General features: G+C 51.8%; 1 protein-coding gene across 18 annotated transcripts in view; it reads right to left on the minus strand.

Moving 5' to 3' along the window:
* Positions 1–16,905, minus strand: part of HDAC8 (histone deacetylase 8) — a 53,536-nt gene that overhangs the window by 31,731 nt on the left and 4,900 nt on the right. For 7 of the 18 annotated variants that reach the window (XR_008239153.1, XR_008239152.1, XR_008239151.1 and 4 more), the window contains exons 1-7: positions 14,183–14,320; positions 13,524–13,576; positions 10,511–10,746; positions 8,063–8,204; positions 6,677–6,789; positions 5,537–5,614; positions 5,004–5,112 (exon numbers count right to left, since the gene is read on the minus strand). Coding sequence is in view for 14 of the 18 variants with exons in the window: in XM_052813855.1 (XP_052669815.1) it covers positions 5,004–5,112; positions 5,537–5,614; positions 6,677–6,789; positions 8,063–8,204; positions 10,511–10,746; positions 13,524–13,576; positions 14,183–14,263 (812 nt within the window). In the remaining 4 variants the exon portion in view is untranslated. Of the gene's footprint in view, positions 1–5,003; positions 5,113–5,536; positions 5,615–6,676; positions 6,790–8,062; positions 8,205–10,510; positions 10,747–13,377; positions 13,397–13,523; positions 13,577–14,182; positions 14,321–16,905 lie in introns of those variants that run through there. The other 11 variants (XM_052813862.1, XM_052813859.1, XM_052813863.1 and 8 more) reach the window with 10 other exon arrangements.

A 16,905-nucleotide genomic window follows, 5' to 3' on the forward strand; every position in this document is an offset into this window, starting at 1 on the left:
ACTCCTGATACACCTCCCTGCCAATGGCAAACTAATCCCAGCTAGAAAACTGACTTTGCATTGAGATGCATCATGAGCATGGCAAAGATCTCTCACTGCCTCACAGCTGCAGGTGCAGGAACCTCTGACCTGTGGCAGCTGGCTCCAGTGGGATGGTACCCCCATCACTGCAGCCAGGGCACAGCTCAGCCAGCAAGGACCATGCAATCTGGGCTGTGCACTCACTTGGCAGATGTGCAAAGGGATGTTCTGCCCCCTTTCTGTTCCTGAACTAACCAACAAGTTCAGGGAAGTCTCGGTGAGCGACGTAGGGCCACGAAGACAAGGTGACCCCAGTGGTTCTTTTCTGGCCCTGGCAGAGCAGCATGCCAAGGCAGGGCTGCACTGCCTGCCCTTGTGGCAGAGATGAACAGATGTTGCCCGTTTTCACACTTCTCCAAGCTCTTTCTTTCAGCAGTATCCAATTCACTGCCCCCCCTGCCAGCCCCCGAAGGAAGCAGCTGACAGAGAAGTCGCCTTTTGTTACCCCCAGAGAGGTCAGAACAGCTAAAGCAGTCAGCGGCTGACAGGGAGGATGGAAGAGAACAGACTTCTGCAACTGCTCAAGGAAACCCAGAAGAGCAGTCAAAATTTCACAGCCCCAGCAAGATTGCCACTGGAAGAGGACCAGTACCACATGATGTTTCCTCCCATTGGTGTCAGGAGATGGCCAGCGGCATGGGAAGGAGCTCCCCAAATTAGAGGGCTTTCCTTTACCTGGATATACAGGCAAGATTGTGACTTACACCACCGACCTCCAAAAAGCTGTATCCAAAACTCACAAATCAAGTTACATCCACTGTCACCTTAGCAGCAACACATGGGCCTACCTGCTCTTCCTTCTGCCCACGCTGCAGGCAGACAAGACCCAGTGCTGCCCAGGGCCCTGCTGCTCTCAGAGCCAGCAAATGCTCCCCGTGCCAGCTTGCCTCCTGGCTTCCATGAGCCTGCCACCCTGCTGCTGACTGCGCCACTCTGTACACGTCCCGGTGAGACCCACGAAATGCCAAGGTGACAGCTGCACCAGCAAACACCACAAGCCCTGTCCGTAAGCTGAGGAAAGCAGCCAGACTAATTTTGTCAGCTGGAAAGTAGGTTTGAGCTGGGGGTTGTGCCCAAACACAGTGTGCACATAATGCCTGCCAGCACAGGCACTCAGAAAGCTCCGTGATCCACCGGGTTAAATTGGGCCTTTTCCCCACGTTAAAACTTGGGACCCTCCAAAAGAAAGCAGGGGTCTAGAATTCCAGCCCAAGTTTCAAAATTTCATTCCAAACCATGAAAAACTCAGAACATGAGATTTCTGCAAAGTTTGTGGAACTATGGACATTTTTTAAACTTTTAGAGTCTGGAGGAACATTTAGGATTTGTGCTCTGCTGCATGACGAAAAGCAACCAATGAAGTCCAGATGGTGGGCTAGGTCTCGCATTCACCACATGCCCCGTGCTGTATTCAACCCTTACAGCAACAGGAAGTGGAAGACCAATCCCTTCCAAGCAGATTCCAAATCCAGCTGTCAGTCACATCCCTAATCTCCAGAGTCTCCCAAAAGCATGGTCACTCTGGGGTCAGTACTGTTCAGTGCCTACACCCAAGGACTAGATTCAGAACTGGCCTCGTATTATTGCAGGATTTCCAGGCCACATGGTGCTTTTCATGCCATGCGCACCCGCTCCCCAAGAGTCTCCATTTATACCTGCACAACATGAAAAAGCCCTGCTAGACGCTGACAGTCATGTAGGAATTGCTTTTTATCATGCACTCCAATTTTGACTTCATTTTCCCCCACTGCTGTCTGCTTTAGAATGGCACTCCTCTAGGAAGAGGCCACTCACCTCTCTGCCAGCCTCCTCCCCAACACTGAAATAGGGAGGAAGGATGCATCAGTAGATACCCTCGACCCATCATAGCCAGGAAGAGGCACAGCTGGATGCAATGTGAAAGCAATACTGCAGCCTCCCAAGAAACGTCAGTCTCTGCTTTTAGCCTTATTCTTGCAAGTGGGAAACTTTTGCTTCAAAAGACAAAAAAAAAACCCAAAAAATAGTCTAGTCTGGGTTTTCCCATCTGGGCCTTGTCTAAGGACTTCACAAGAGGCACCAAAAGAAAGACAGCCAACCATCAGGAGGCTGAAATTGGATCTACAGAGAGCCAGGCTGCCACCTGGGACGCTGTAGGTGCCCACATATTGACAGAGGCTGAAAGCCCTTGCTTAGAAGGATTAAAAAAAGAGTATTATTTTTCATCTTGTCAAAAGCCTGCAGAATAGGAAAAAGCAGATTAGATCAGAAAAGGGGGAACTGGCCTTGCTGCTCCTATATCGTGCCCCAGAAACTATCAGCCTCACTCTGTCTGTGCCACTGTGGGCAGCAGGATGGGACCCCAGCCTGTGGTCCCAGCACCAGGCAGTACCACACAAGGTACACCACCTATGGTGGCTGAGTCCAAAGGAACCGAGACAGCTGACTGCTGGGATGCAACACATTCACCACAGCAATCCTGTTCTCCTTTACTAAGACACTGTTAACAGAGAAATAGTATTTTCTTTCTAGATAGCAGGCAAGCCTTTGGTGCTGCAAAGGTCCCGTATGCTTTCCTTGTAAGCGACCCATGTTACTAACAGGTTTCTCCACCGGCATAATGGACACATCACAACTTCCGCATGAGCAGATCTTTGTCACACAGTCCAGCCTGCACCGGCTAAAGCAGAATTTCACTAGATCCATCCCTACACACCGCTAACACAGCTCCCCTGCATCACGTATAACGACAGGCCAAACAGCATTCAGATTTTGGGGTGGATTGGTTTGGTTTTTTAATTATTGTTTTTTTACATTCTGGACAATACTAGAGGACAAATAGCTGATTAGTTATCTCTTTCAGCTATAATTAATTTCGAGTTTATCAAGCAAACTACTGCAGCCATTTAAAATAACTCAGATTTCTCTTTGTCTTTGGAGCAAAGATAATGCTTTTGAATGTCTCTGCATTATTTCTAAGTTACTTTTCTGCACTTGCAATGTTTCTCACACATTGTATTTTTTGTAGTCTTCAAAAGGTTAATATTTAAACTCCGGATAAAGTTACTGACATCTTTTCAGAACTAATTTCATTCATTCATTTGGGCAGTTTTGGAAGACGATCAAGCAAATCAGCTATTCTGGATGCTTACAGTTAGCCAGACCCATCATAACTTTCTCTTTTGATGGTGAGACTATGTGAGCAGGTAGGGTCCCAGAGGGTTCTTAGTGCGAACATGTCTTAGACACATGTCTGCACGAGCAGAGCATACCACAGAAACTCAGCATCCAGCTCTTGGTGCTGTCACTCTCATGGCAGCTCTGAAACTTTTCATCCCTGGATGCCTTTGTCTTCAAAATTTTAAAGACATCAGACTTTCCAGAAAATAAATAAATAAATAAATAGTGTCACACTTTGGTCCCCTTTCCGTGCAACAGCTATTTGTAACAATGTACTTTAATCAGAGCCCTTGTTATTCAACTTCCAGAAACAATATGCAATTATCCGTGTGCCACACCACCTCCAAAGCAGGATAGGAATTTATCTACTAGAACAAAAGCTATCAAACACAAGCACTGTTAATTTATAGAGAGGCAAGTTCAAAGTGCACACGGTCTGAGACACCAAAGGCAAACTTCCTCCCCATTTATTTATATTGCTGTGCTGCAGCAGGCCAGCCTCCACTGAGACCGGGGAGGCAGCTGTCCCTGGCACCAAGAGAGGTGAGACTGTTTTGCACAGCGTCTCCCTGGCTTTTTGCTCTGGGGATGCCTGATCTGGCAGCACCTCAGCAAGGAGCAGAGGGCTGCCAAGGAGCAGGTCTCCTCTCACCAGCAGGAGACACAGGAGAAGAATACAACAAAATGCTCTGTGCAGGGTGTAGTCAGCCTGCAAAAACCTATGTTGGAGGGAGTCACATGCTCCAATCCCACCACGGGTTTGGGAGGCACAAGCAATCATCCTCAGACATCAGCTGGATGAGACACCCACAGTCATGCACGTGACTGTCTCCTGGCCAGGACAGAACTCTTTGTCTTTGCCCATGAGATCTCAAAATTTCTTTGTAGATACTTTGGTTATATGCAGCTTGGAACCTATGGTAGGTTTTGATGTCCTTCAACTGGGAACGTATGCAATGGGCTAGTCCTGACTGGGCTCCTAACCCCTACTCAGCCCCTAAAGCTGCCCTGCTCTTTGGAAACATGTCCCCTGGCAGGAAGAGGGCTGCTCTACCACCAGCAGCGACGAGCACCAAGAAGCTAGCAGGAGGCATGGCCACAGCATGACTGCCCTAACAGGCTAAAAGTACAGAGCAGTTTCAGCCCTCAAGTGTTAGAGATGAGAGGTGGATGTGCTACCATGTCCTGCAGCCCCACACTGAGGCTTCTCTCCCCTTGAAAAGAACAAGCCCTGCAGCCCAGTTCTGACATGGGCAATGGCTTGTGAGGTCCATCACCAACTGAGTGACAGAGGAGCCTGCTGGGAGGCAGCTCAATCACTGGCAGACGTTCAACCTTCAGCCTTTCATTATTCCAGCAGACAAAAGGTGTTTGGAAAACACTTTTAGCTCAGCCCCAAGCACATCTCCCATAGATGATCAGGGATCAGAGCATTTATTTGAAGAAAAAGCATCTAGCCCTAAGTCCACAGATAAAAAGTACTTGTGCCTTCTCAGTCTCTCCCTAAACACACAAGGCTGATGTGTGGCAGAGACCCTCCAGCCACCCACAAATGCCTCTGTATATTCAATTTGCCTAAGGATTCGGACAAGACCTCTGAGACCTCTTAAGATCTGTGTTTGTTGTAATCAAAAACTGTAACAGAGGAAGGGGCAAGCCTTAAGGAAGGACTGTAATTAAAAATAGTAAATAAACAAAATCTGTGCAGTCTCTGTTCTGTAAAATCCCATCCAAGCAAACCATACCAGAGCAAGAGGGCTTACGTTTCACAGATCTGGTAATACTTCTCATCCTGAATGCCATCTTGAATAGGTACATTCACGCTGTAATAGCGACCTTTCCCTAGGCCAACATCTGTCACATCACCAGTGCCTGAAAAACAGAAACACCCCATGGTTAATTACAAGGGAAAAGAGGTCAGCAGCAAGAGAAATGTGTGGGATGTCTCAGATGAAAGCACAGAGCCAGAACCTTTGGCACAGTTATGGAGAAGTCCACTTGTCACCACCAATAAATGAGGAGTTGGATGAACCTGGTTCTCGCCCTCTGCCCAATTCTGTCATGCAGCTTTCAAGGGCTGCGGGTGGCCGCCCAGCAGTATCTCTGCCCAGAGCTTAGCCACAACCAGAAAGGGGGAAATGCCAAGCATGTAGTTCCCCCTTCTTTCCTTCTCCTGGGTCAACAGGAGAGGCAGTGAGATACCTCTGCTGGACAGAAGGGATGGGACTTGCCTTTGCTGGGGCCTCATCAGTGATGCGTGAACCAAATTAGCACAAACCTCACAAGTTCGACTTGCCTGGGAAAAATCCTGGTGAAAACTTGTGCAGAGAAACAGTCATGACTTTCGAGGTGAAACTAAAGGCATCTTCAACTCCTATCAGAAAAGAGAAGAGAAAAAAGCTTTCATGCATCATTCACATAAATGACAGAGTCTAAACATGCAAATGAGCCACTTGATAAACATAGGACAGCAAGCAGAGCAGGAACAGAATGAACAAAGCAGAAAACCAGATGTGACTGAATAAATCCATCCTTAATCAACGGAGACCCGAATTCAACTGCAGCAAAGGTCACAACTGACATGAATTTGGCAGGTCTCATGCTAATCAGTACTGAAGGGATCTCAATACCTCAGGTCAGTGCCCACATTAGCAGCACTCGCCTGCACTGCTTGGCCTGCAAGGCTGGGGGAGGGAGCAGAGCAGGAATGCCTTGGCCAGAGCTTGGCTCTGATTAGAACCAGAGCTACTGGGCTCTCTTGCTTTTTCTCAGCACTGCTGCAGTTCAACAGACCTTTCCTTTTCCTTAAAGACATATTAAAACAGTGGGGGTGGGGAGGGAAAAAGAAGTAACAGGAAACTTAACAGAAACCAAGTGTGGAGGGAAAACGGAGCAAAATGAAACACACCATAAAATTTAGGAGAGCAGGAAATGTTAAATGGTGTTGAAATAATGTCCCTGAAGGAGAGAGCAGTTTCAGCAAGGCCAGCCCTGGCTTTAGTTTTATAGCATCAAGCCTTCTTTTAAAAGCACTGTTTACTACTGACTGCTTCCCCCTTGCACTGGTGGCATTAAACAATTAAACACTGTCAGCAGCTGTTCTGCCCAGATGGGAGACAAGGGACCAGAGGAAGTCCTTGCTGGAGAGCCACTGGCAGAGGGGATTACTGGAATGGGAACACGCCATTTGTTGCTTTAGGTATGGTACAAGACTGCCACCCAGACCCTCACAAGAGGTCTGACGAGCAGCACAGGGCAAATCCATAAAGCAGGACAAGGCAGAAATGGATTGAGGGAACTTGACTGCACTGAAAGGAGGCAAAGCCACGGCTGTTGCAGCAGGTAAAGCCCTACTGCCCTGACAGGCCTTGACTTCTCCCACTCCTCCCCCTGAGTCTGTGTGGCTGTGCTGTTTGCAGCCTGCACTGGGCCTTACCATCACCATGATGCAAATCCAAATCGATATAAAGGACACGGTCAAATTTCTGTCGCAGCCGCAGGATCCCCAAGACAGCATCATTCAGGTAACAGAAGCCAGAAGCTTCATCTCTGTGAAAACAATGTCCATGAGGTTGAACATCGCCTACCCTGCAGCATCCCAGACCACCTCACTGGGGAGACTGGGAAGGCTCCTTTGGGATTGGTAAGTACTAAATACCTTTTTTAAACAGACTGTTTGCTTCCCAGGACAGTGCTAATAGCACAGCTCAGTGGCAGCAACACTGCTAAGACTTCTTCTGTTACAGGCATTTTATAAACCATGCAATCAAGATAAAAGGGAACAGAAGATTTTTTTAAAAGCCATCCTGCCTGCAAAGAGCAAGAAGGCTCAGCTCAGCCAAGCTAATCTCTCTCCTTTCTCAGCAAGCCATAGCGGGACCCATATTCAGCAAAATGCTGACCAGGGAAAGGGTCCTGATGAGACATTGCCATTGCTGGCATTTTCACACCACTGTTACACCTCCAGTTTCTCTGCCAGGTCAGAAAAGTCACTGGAGCAAGAAGACAAACCCGCACACTCATGTACAAGTTGTTAGGGTAAGACACGTGGTTCATGCTAATTTCTGGGGCTCCTCAGGGAAACAGAACAGCACTGCAAAGGCCAGTTAGCTGGGGACAGGAAGAGTGCCGTCTTGTCTGCATTTGCAGACAGGCCTCATGTTTTGGGAGATGGGGGGCACAAGTTAAACATACTTCCATGGACAATGAGGAAGCCATGGAAACAAATTATTTTACCACTTCAGAATCACAGGATTCAGGGATGAAATTTTTACTTCCTCTCCTGTTGTTCTGGAATATTATTGACGTTACAGCTCAGAGCAAACAGCCACCCACAGAACATGGGGAAAACCAGAGGTCAGACCTGCACTGTTTCAAACCTCTTATTAAGATACCAAAAAAGACACAAAACAATTTGGACAATGTGTTGCCAGGTTCCCATTCTCTTCCAAATTGGGAGTGACACCAATCATTTGTCTCTCCACAGCCCTTCTCTATGGACTTTGCAAAACCAACTCTCACTTGAACTGCCAGAGATAACCAAGTATTAATGGATGGCAGGACACCTCTGAATATATCTGCCCCAGACCTGCACTGCAGTCCATGACAGCACCAGGACTGGGCAGTAACCAGCCTACTCTCAGGCCTCTGCCCCACTCTGCATCTTTCCTGTCTACCTCCTGCCTTCCCTCACCCCTCTCACACCTTGCTCTCTCTTCCTGCTGGATCGCTGCACCCTGAGGGTTTGCAGGCAAGCTGGGAGCTAGGAGGCAGGGTTCAGACACCAGGTGAGAAAACACAAGGGAAGAGATTGTTTCCTTACTTCTTTGCATGATGCCACCCTCCAGGCCAGTTAATCGCTACCTTGCACTTGCCGTCCAGCAGGCACTGGGCTGCAGTGATGGTGGCTCCTCCCACAGCTGCTGCATACTCAAAGATCCCTTCTGTAGCTGGACAGTCATAACCTGCGGGTAAGAGTCCGTGTGTCAGACACAACAGGCCTTTTCCTCTGGGGGAAGCATATTCTCTTTGTTTTGAGCTATCTCTCTTTAACCACTGCTCTAACTTTCTATTCAGGGCACAATGAAAAAGCCATGGCAAAAAACCCTCACAACAGGTACCAGATTTGGACTCACACAGCAGATTTAGGGGGCATAAGTAGGAAAAAAATTGTATTGGGTTTGCAGGGCAAGGTTTTCATAGCCAGGGGGCTACAGGGGTGGCTTCTGTGAGAAGACACCGGGAGCTGTACCCATGCCAGACAGAGATGGCTCCAAGACGGACCCCAATGCTGGCCAAGGCTGAGTCCATCAGCGACGGTGGTAGTACCTCTGGGGTAACATAGTTAAGAAGGGGGAAAAGTTGCTGCGCAACAGCAACTGCAGCTGGAGAGAGGAGTGAGAATATGGGAGAGAAACAACTCTGCAGACACCAAGGTCATTGAAGAAAGAGGGGGAAGAGGCGCTCCAGGTGCCAGAGCAGAGATTCCCCTGCAGCCCATGGTGAAGACCATGGTGAGGCAGGCTGTCCCTCTGCAGCCCACGGAGGTCCACGGTGGAGCAGATAGCCTCCTGCAGCCCGTGGAGAACCCCACGCTGGAGCAGGCGGATGCCCGAAGGAGGCTGTGACCCTGTGGGAAGCCTGTGCTGGAGCAGGCTCCCAGCAGGACCTGCGGATCCATGGGGAGAGAAGCCCATGGTGGAGCAGGTTTGCTGGCAGGACTTGTGACCCTGCAGGGGATCCACACTGGAGCAGTGTGCTCCTGAATGACTGCAACCCGTGGAAGGGACGCACACTGGAGCAGTTCGTGAAGAACTGCAGCCCATGGGATGGACCCACATTGGAGAAGTTCATGGAGGACTGTCTCCCGTGGGAGGGACCCCACACTGGAGCAGGAGAAGAGGCTGAGGAGGAATGAGCAGCAGAGACAACGTGCGATGAACTGGCTGCAACTCCCACTCTCCATCCCCCTGCACCACTCAGGGGGAACAGAGGTAGAATTGCTGGGAGTTAAGTTGAGCCTGGGAAGAAGGGTGGATGAGGGGGAAGGTGATTTTAGTTTTGTTTTCAATTCCCACTCTCCTAGTCTGTTATTAATTGGCAATAAATTTAATTAATTTCCCTAAGTCAAATCTGTTTTGTCCATGATGGCAAATGGTGAGTGATCTCCCTGACCTTATCTTGACCCACAATCTTTTCCACTGTATTTTGTCCCCTACCCTATTGAGGAAGGGAAGAGAGACAGCACATCTTGGTGGGCACCTGGAGGCCAGCCAAGGTTAACCCACCACATAAATCAACAATCAAAATGTTTCCTTGCACTCAGAGCATTCACAGATGGGTCTTGAACCAACTTCTGATCCGTGTGCCTGGCTAGCCCGACCTACTGGTCCCTCATAGGAATCTTGCAAAAACACTCTCAGTTCTCTGGCTACTCTATCAGGAAAGCCCTGACACGGTCACTAAAGTATCTCCCCCCAAAAACAGACAAACACAAAGGAGACAGGCCTAGGTACGCTGTAGGTCTATAGCTAGAACATGATCTTCACCTATTCCTACAGCAGTCTCCCCAGAGCCGCTCCCCAGCAAGGCACGACCTCAGGGCTGCTCCTCTGCCGGCAGACAGATTAGCTTCAGAAATGTAAAGGGCAGATCTAGGGGAGACTCACGAGATCAGCGCAGAATCTGGACCACTGCCTCAGTGCTGGATCACTCCTCCTGTTCCTGAGACTAAGACAGTACCCACAGCCACCTCGCCTGCTTTAATTACTGCATTGCTCAGGCTATCTTAAGTCCAGGCAGGCAAGAGCCCTCTGCTCAAGACGTAAGCAAGTCACCAGGCAAACAGGAGCCACTCTGGTCCCTGGCTGTAGCTTCAGGCCGTTGTTCACGTGTGCCCTGCACCACAGCAGGCCTGCAGCTGCCAGTCTCAGCTCTGTTCCAAGGGCAGGACGTCAGAGCTTTCTGTCCTGCCGGAGATCCTCAAAGCAGTAGCAAAAGGCACTGGCTCCCAGTATGCAAGGGACAGGCTGAGCTGCACGGAGCAGCAGTGTGAGGCTGACAGTACCCTCTGCTGGCAACAGTGAAAATGCCAGCCTGACAGGTGACCGCTGGCTAACAGGGTTCAGCAACACCCCATCAAAGAGTGTTTCCCTCCACAAACAGCCCCGCAGCCCACCTGAGCTTACCCCTCTGTCTAACCTCAGCTCCAGCAAAAAGCATCCTGGACCTGATACTCAGTTAATCTCTCGCTGAAGATACATGTCCTTACCCAGTCCATACTCCACGGACTCCGGATGGTCATCATCCCCCTCTTCACTGACCTTCTGCAGGTGCTGCAGGTAGGCATCCGTGTGGAAGCTTGCCATCTCCTCCATGGAGGCCACTTTTGGCTTGACTATCCTAGGCAGAGAGGAGGAAGGGAGCGCATCAGGACAAAGACTCCAGGGTTCGGCTGGAACACCCAGCTTTAACCTCCTCAGACTAGGAGCCTTCTTTTGGCTGTTACTGTTGAAAAAGCAAAAAAAAAACCCCTCCTCCTCTCGCACCAGACTGTCACTTTGAGTGAGAAAGCTGCTCAGCTGAGCTGGAGTAGGCCTTTCCCCCAGCTTGGCACTGTCTGCTGTGCCCACCCCAACGAGGAACACATGCAGATGCTGCCAGCATTAACCTTTCCACTTTGCTTCAAGTTTTTTTTCCCTTTTCTGCATGTTCTCCCAGTTTGAGCAATCCCCAGCAAATCCAACATTCTGGTTACACACAAAGGAAATAACAGTGAAAACGTCCAGGCCCAGCCCAGTGCTGCACCAGGACACCAGCCTGCTGGGTCAAGAGCTGAGCAGCACCTCTTACATGCTCTTACTTCTGCCTGCATTCAAATCAGAGACCGCCTCTGTCCTCAGCAACTCGCACATGACCTTTCCCAGGTCTGGGCACTTTGCAATCTGCCTAAATAAATCTTGCGACATGCTGAAGCCCTCTCCAAACCTCAGACTCTGGGGGCGCACGCAGGCAACGCAGCACAGCTCCATTGCTACTGGAGGAATGCAAGAAGCCCCCATCTCTAGGCTAGCCCAGGTGCTGGGCACTTCTCACCCCACGTCAAGGCAAACAGCCCTTTGGGTCTGCTTCTCTAATGGTACCGGCAGCCATTTCCCAAGCACATTCTACCAAAATGATCAGAAAGAAGAAAATCCTTTAAAAAAAAAGTCCCAATAGGACTTTCTGGCCCCGCTGAACTGGAGCGTGGGATTTTTTTTAAGAGTTTATAAGATGCTACATAAGAGAAGCTGAGCTAAGCCCTTTTTTTTTCTTCCACTTCATATCCCCCAGTGTCAAAAGCCTAATGGGGCAGGAAGCTCTCACTCTTCTGCCTCAGACCTCATCTTGTCTTCTCTCCTGAACAGCACCAAGACCTCACAAAAAGTCTCCTAAATCAATCTCAACACAGCAAAACAACATGGTCCCTCTCAGCATCAGCACTGGCCAGTGGATTTGGAGAAGCGCCAACAAGGATGGTTGTATTGGGTTTGTGTGGCAAGGTTTTGGTAGTGGGGGGGTTACAGGGATGGCTTCTGTGAGAAGCTGCTAGAAGCTTCCCCTATGTCCGACAGAGCCAATACCAGCCAGCTCTAGGACGGACCCGCTGCCGGCCAAGGCCGAGCCAATCAGCAACAGTGGTAGCGCCTCTGTGGTAACATATTTAAGACGGGAAAAAAAGTTGCAGCAGGCACAGAAACAGCAGCTGGAGAGAGGAGTGAGAACATGTAAGAGAAACAACCCTGCAGACACCAAGGTCATTGAAGAAGGAGGGGGATGAGGTGCTCCAGGCGCTGGAGCAGAGATTCCCCTGCAGCCCGTGGTGAAGACCATGGTGAGGCAGGCTGTCCCTCTGCAGCCCATGGAGGTCCATGGTGGAGCAGATAGCCTCCTGCAGCCCGTGGAGAACCCCACGCTGGAGCAGGCGGATGCCCGAAGGAGGCTGTGACCCTGTGGGAAGCCTGTACTGGAGCAGGCTCCCAGCAGGACCTGCGGATCCATGGGGAGAGAAGCCCATGGTGGAGCGGGTTTGCTGGCAGGACCTGTGACCCCGCGGGGGACCCACACTGGAGCAGTGTGCTCCTGAAGGACTGCAACCCATGGAAGGGACCTACACTGGAGCAGTTCATTGAGAACTGCAGCCCATGGGAAGGACCCACATTGGTGAAGTTTGTGGAGGACTGTCCCACATTGGTGAAGTTCGTGGAGGACTGTCTCCCGTGGCAGGGACCCCACGCTGGAGCAGGGGAAGAGTGTGATGAGTCCTGCCCCTGAAGAGGATGAAGCGGCAAAGACGTGTGATGAACTGACCGTAACCCCCATTCCCTATCCCCCTGCGCCGCTGCTGGGGGAAGGTAGAGAATCCAGGAGTGAAGCTGTGCCCAGGAAGAAGGGAGGGGTGGAGGGAAGGTGTTTTGAGATTTGGTTTTATTTCTCATTACCCTACTCTGGTTGATTGGCAATAAATCAGGTTAATTTTCCCCAAGTTCAGTCTGTTTTGCCCCTGACGGTAATTGGTTGAGTGATCTCTCCTTGTCCTTATCTTGACCCACGAGCCCTTTGTTATATTTTCTCTCCCCTGTCCAGCTGAGGTGGGGGGGGAGTGATAGAACAGCAAGACAAGGACAGTTTAATAAAGTGAAAGCAAAGGTTGCGCATGCGAAAGCAAAGGAAAACAAATGATGTTATTCTCTACTTCCCATCAGCAGGCAATGTCTGGCCACTTCCTGGAAAGCAGGGCTGCAGTATGCGTAGTGGTTGCTCCAGAAGACGAAAATGCCCCTCCTTCCATCTCCCTTTACTTAACTTTCATAGCTGAGCTGATGTCATACGGTATGGAATATCTGTTCGGTTAGTTTGGGTCAGCTGTCCTTGCTATGTCCCCTCCCAAGATCTTTGCCACCAAAACCTTGCCACACAAACCCAATACAATGGTTTCTACGCCATCACTTCTGCTCAGAGCCATGAGAGCAGTGGGCAACAGCGTGCTCTACGGAGAAAGCACCAGGCAATTTGCAGTCCATCAGACCAGAAAGGGTAATCATAAATTACACCTGCCACAATTAGCATAATCTTGTCCATTTAGCAAAACAAGCTAACCTTCCTTAGATCCTAGAAATACACACTGCGTGGGCTCCTATAATCACGCTACCAGCAGAGACAGTGTAAGACCTGCAGTTACTCAGTATCTTCCAAACCTTAGCAGAGAAGAAAATATTCTCTTCACAGAAAACAGGAGCACTTACGTCATCTGGTCAAGTAAGGAATATGCTTCGATCAACGAATGTACCATACTGGCCTAAAAAAAGAAGATTAAGACCATGAGAGCAGCTCTAGTGTAGGAGACGAGCACAGCAACCAGGGGCTACGTGATTTGCAGCGAAGGTGTAACTGTAACTTCTCCCAGCAGCACAGCTAAACTGGCACCAGCCTGAGCTGGGTCCCTGGAGAGGGTCTCCCCCACGGAGGGTGTGCAGCACAGTGGGGCCGGGGGCGAAGACTTCGTGGTGTGTCAAGAAAAGGCACAGCAGCACACAGCTTCTCAGGGCGGGGGGCCTGGGAAGTGCCACTTCTGCGTCCCAGGCACCCGCTCCCGCCCCAGGCGGTGGGAAGGGAGAGACAGCCTCTACCTCTGCCTCTGCCCCCGCACTCCTCCTGCCCCGGGCCGGCGTGCCTCCCCCCCCCCCCGCTGCCCCTTCCCCCAAGCTCCCTGCACCCTCCCGCCGTCCCAGCTGCCGGCAGCCTCCCCAAAGCCCCCGGACCTCCCAGCAGCCTCCCCGGGATCCCCTCCGTCCGCAGGCCTCACCACTGCGCTCCCAACGCCCCCACGCCGGGATCCCACAGGGCCCGTTAACCACACGCACGCACGCACACCCCCGCCCCCCCGCCCCGGCGCGGCGCTGACCCGCTTGGGCACTTTGCAGAGGGAGTCGCAGAGGGCCACGTACTCCGGGCTGTACACGTAGACCGGCGGCGCCGCCGCCATCAGAGCCGCCACGCCGGGAGGCCCGGCGCTACCGCCCCCCCGGGACGGGCAGTTCCGGCCCCGGGGCACGCCGGGAGCAGCCGCTCCGCCCCACGGCACGCCGGGAGCCGTAGTCCCCGCCCTCAGCGGCGCCGGCCGGGCAGGCCGTGCTGCCTGCAGGCCGTGCCCGGGACCCTCCCGCCCTGCCCAGCCCGACCGGGCGAGGAGAACAGCCGCAAGCTGCGTTAGAGACATTTTATTGGGGGCCCCCACCCCACGCAGCTCGGGGAGGGGGGGTGGTGATTTTTCTTTAAAAACGTAGTAACTGTCATGGAAAAAGGCCCGAGGCCTGCATGCACCCACCCGCCTGGCCGGCCCCAGCCCCGCGAGGGGAGGCCTCCTGCCAGAGAGGATGCAGCCCGGCAGCCCGCTCCCTAGAGGAGCCCCGGAAGGTGCCCAGCGCTTTCTGCTGGGGCTCCCTGTGCTCGGCCGGGGCCCTGCTGACCCCCAAACAGCAGCTTCCTCGTGATTTTCTCAGGACGGAGAGAGAAGTCAGGCTGGGGCTTACAGTCTCTCCAAGCCTCCTCTGCCTGGGTCAGGGTTTACCAAGTGTGCAACAACTACAGAATAGCTGCTACCATGAGGAAGCGGCCCTGAGAGACAACCCAGGAACTGCTCTCAAGCCCAGCTTTAAGGCCAAGCAAACCTGGACATCAGAAAACACACAGGAGAACCTCAGTTGCTGAGGGGAGCTGCTCCAGAGCCAGTCAGATCTGTAGCGGAGCGACAGATCTTTGCACACAGGGCCACGGCCACCCCCGCGCCTACGAAAATTAGCCTGGGGAGCGCTAGTGACTGGGAACGCTGCAGACAGAGCGGGCAAACAGAGCGTGGCGCTGCAGTTGGCACAGAAGGGCGCGGGGGAACAGCATCGTCACCCTGCCAGCTCAAGAGATAAGCTCATCAGCTGGTGGTCATCACCCTCTCAGAAGGAGCTTAGCGATGGCATCCACCCGGCAGAAAGCCACGTCCTTGGCACTCGCCAGAACAGATGTGGCAACCCAGATGGAGCTCCCACAAAAACACGCAGCCATCCAGGCCTCAGCGCGTGGCAGAGCCTTGCGCTGGTAAGGGACGGGAGTAGCGAGAACAGCCATGTGAGGTGTGACCAGGTGGACGATCTGCTCAGCCTCGTGGCAGAGCTACAGGAGGAAGCAGGAAGGTGAGAGTCTGAGAAAGACTGAGGGACTGAAAGACTCAGGGAGTCTGAGAAAGAGATAGACTGGTGGAACCATGCTCTGCCCTCCCTGAGACGGAAACAGGGACAGCTACCAGAAAAACCCCAAGATCAAGGGGATCCTGTATCTTCCCCCCCACCAGGCTGAAGGCAGTAGCTTAAAGGAAAGGAATGAATGGAGGCAAGTTCACACTTGGGGTGGCAGGCAAACCTCCTCCTTGCCCACCTCGCCTTCCCAGGTGCCTCAGTACAACAAGTATGAGGGTCTGGATGTGGAAGGCGAGTCAATGGATGATGGTCCATCTACACCAGAGGTGTTGCCAAGGTCAGAAAGGCCTACCCCACTGTATCACGAGCATTTCCGTGAGGAAGATAAGACGGGTTATAGTGGTAGATGACTCCCTTCTGAGGGGAACAGAGGGTCCGATATACTGGACAGACTCTCCTCTTAGGGAAGCCTGCTGCCTCCCTGGGGCCGGGTTAAAGACATAACTAGGAAACTTCCTAGCCTGGTACGGCCCTCGGACTATTACCCGTTCCATGTCGGTGGCGATGAAGCTGCAATGCGTAGTCCAAGGGCAATCAAAAGAGACTTCAGGACCCTGGCATGGTTGGTAAGGGAATCTGGAGCACAGGTTACTTTTTCCTCTCTCCTTCCAGTTGTGGGCAGCAACATTGGAAGAAATAGACAGACCCAGTCTATGAATACACGGCTCCATGGCTGGTGTCACCGCCACAGTTTTGAGTTTTTCAATAATGGGATGGCCTACATGGCACCAGGCCTGCTGGCATCCGATGGGATTCACCTTTCTCAAAGGGAGAAGAGGGTCTTTGCTCACGAGCTAGCAGGGCTCATTGACAGAGCTTCAAACTAGACTTGAAGGGGGAGGGGGATAATATCAGGCTTGCCTGTGACAAGCTGTGAGATGACACGTCAGAGGGATGGGGTGGTAGCAAAGGCCCTCAGCCTGTTGCTCTGAGACATGCTGGATGCACTGGAGCACACTTGGAAGTCTTATGGAGATGAGCCAGGGGCTCCTGAGCTAATAGGAGCCAAGAGGAAAACACCAGTGAAATACCTCAAAGGAACTAAGGTGTGTTCCTCTAAGAAGGTGACACAGCCAACAGCCCAGCTGAAGCACCTCTACACCAATGCATGCAGCATGGGCAACAAACAAGAGGAGCTGGAAGCCACCGTGCTGCTAGAAAGCTATGACCTAGTTGCCATTACTGAAACTTGGTGGGACGAGTCCCGTGGCTGGAGTGTGGCTATCGATGGCTATAGGCTGTTCAGAAGGGACAGGTGAGGAAGGAAGGGCAGAGGGGTTGCCCTCTATGTCAAGAAATGGATAGATTCAGAAGAGCTGTCCGAAAAATAGCCACGAGCAGGTTGAAAGCTTATGGGTAAGAATCAGAGACCAAGGCA

The sequence above is a fragment of the Harpia harpyja genome, chromosome 18 (assembly GCF_026419915.1).
Source record: "Harpia harpyja isolate bHarHar1 chromosome 18, bHarHar1 primary haplotype, whole genome shotgun sequence".
NCBI classification, from domain to species: domain Eukaryota; kingdom Metazoa; phylum Chordata; class Aves; order Accipitriformes; family Accipitridae; genus Harpia; species Harpia harpyja.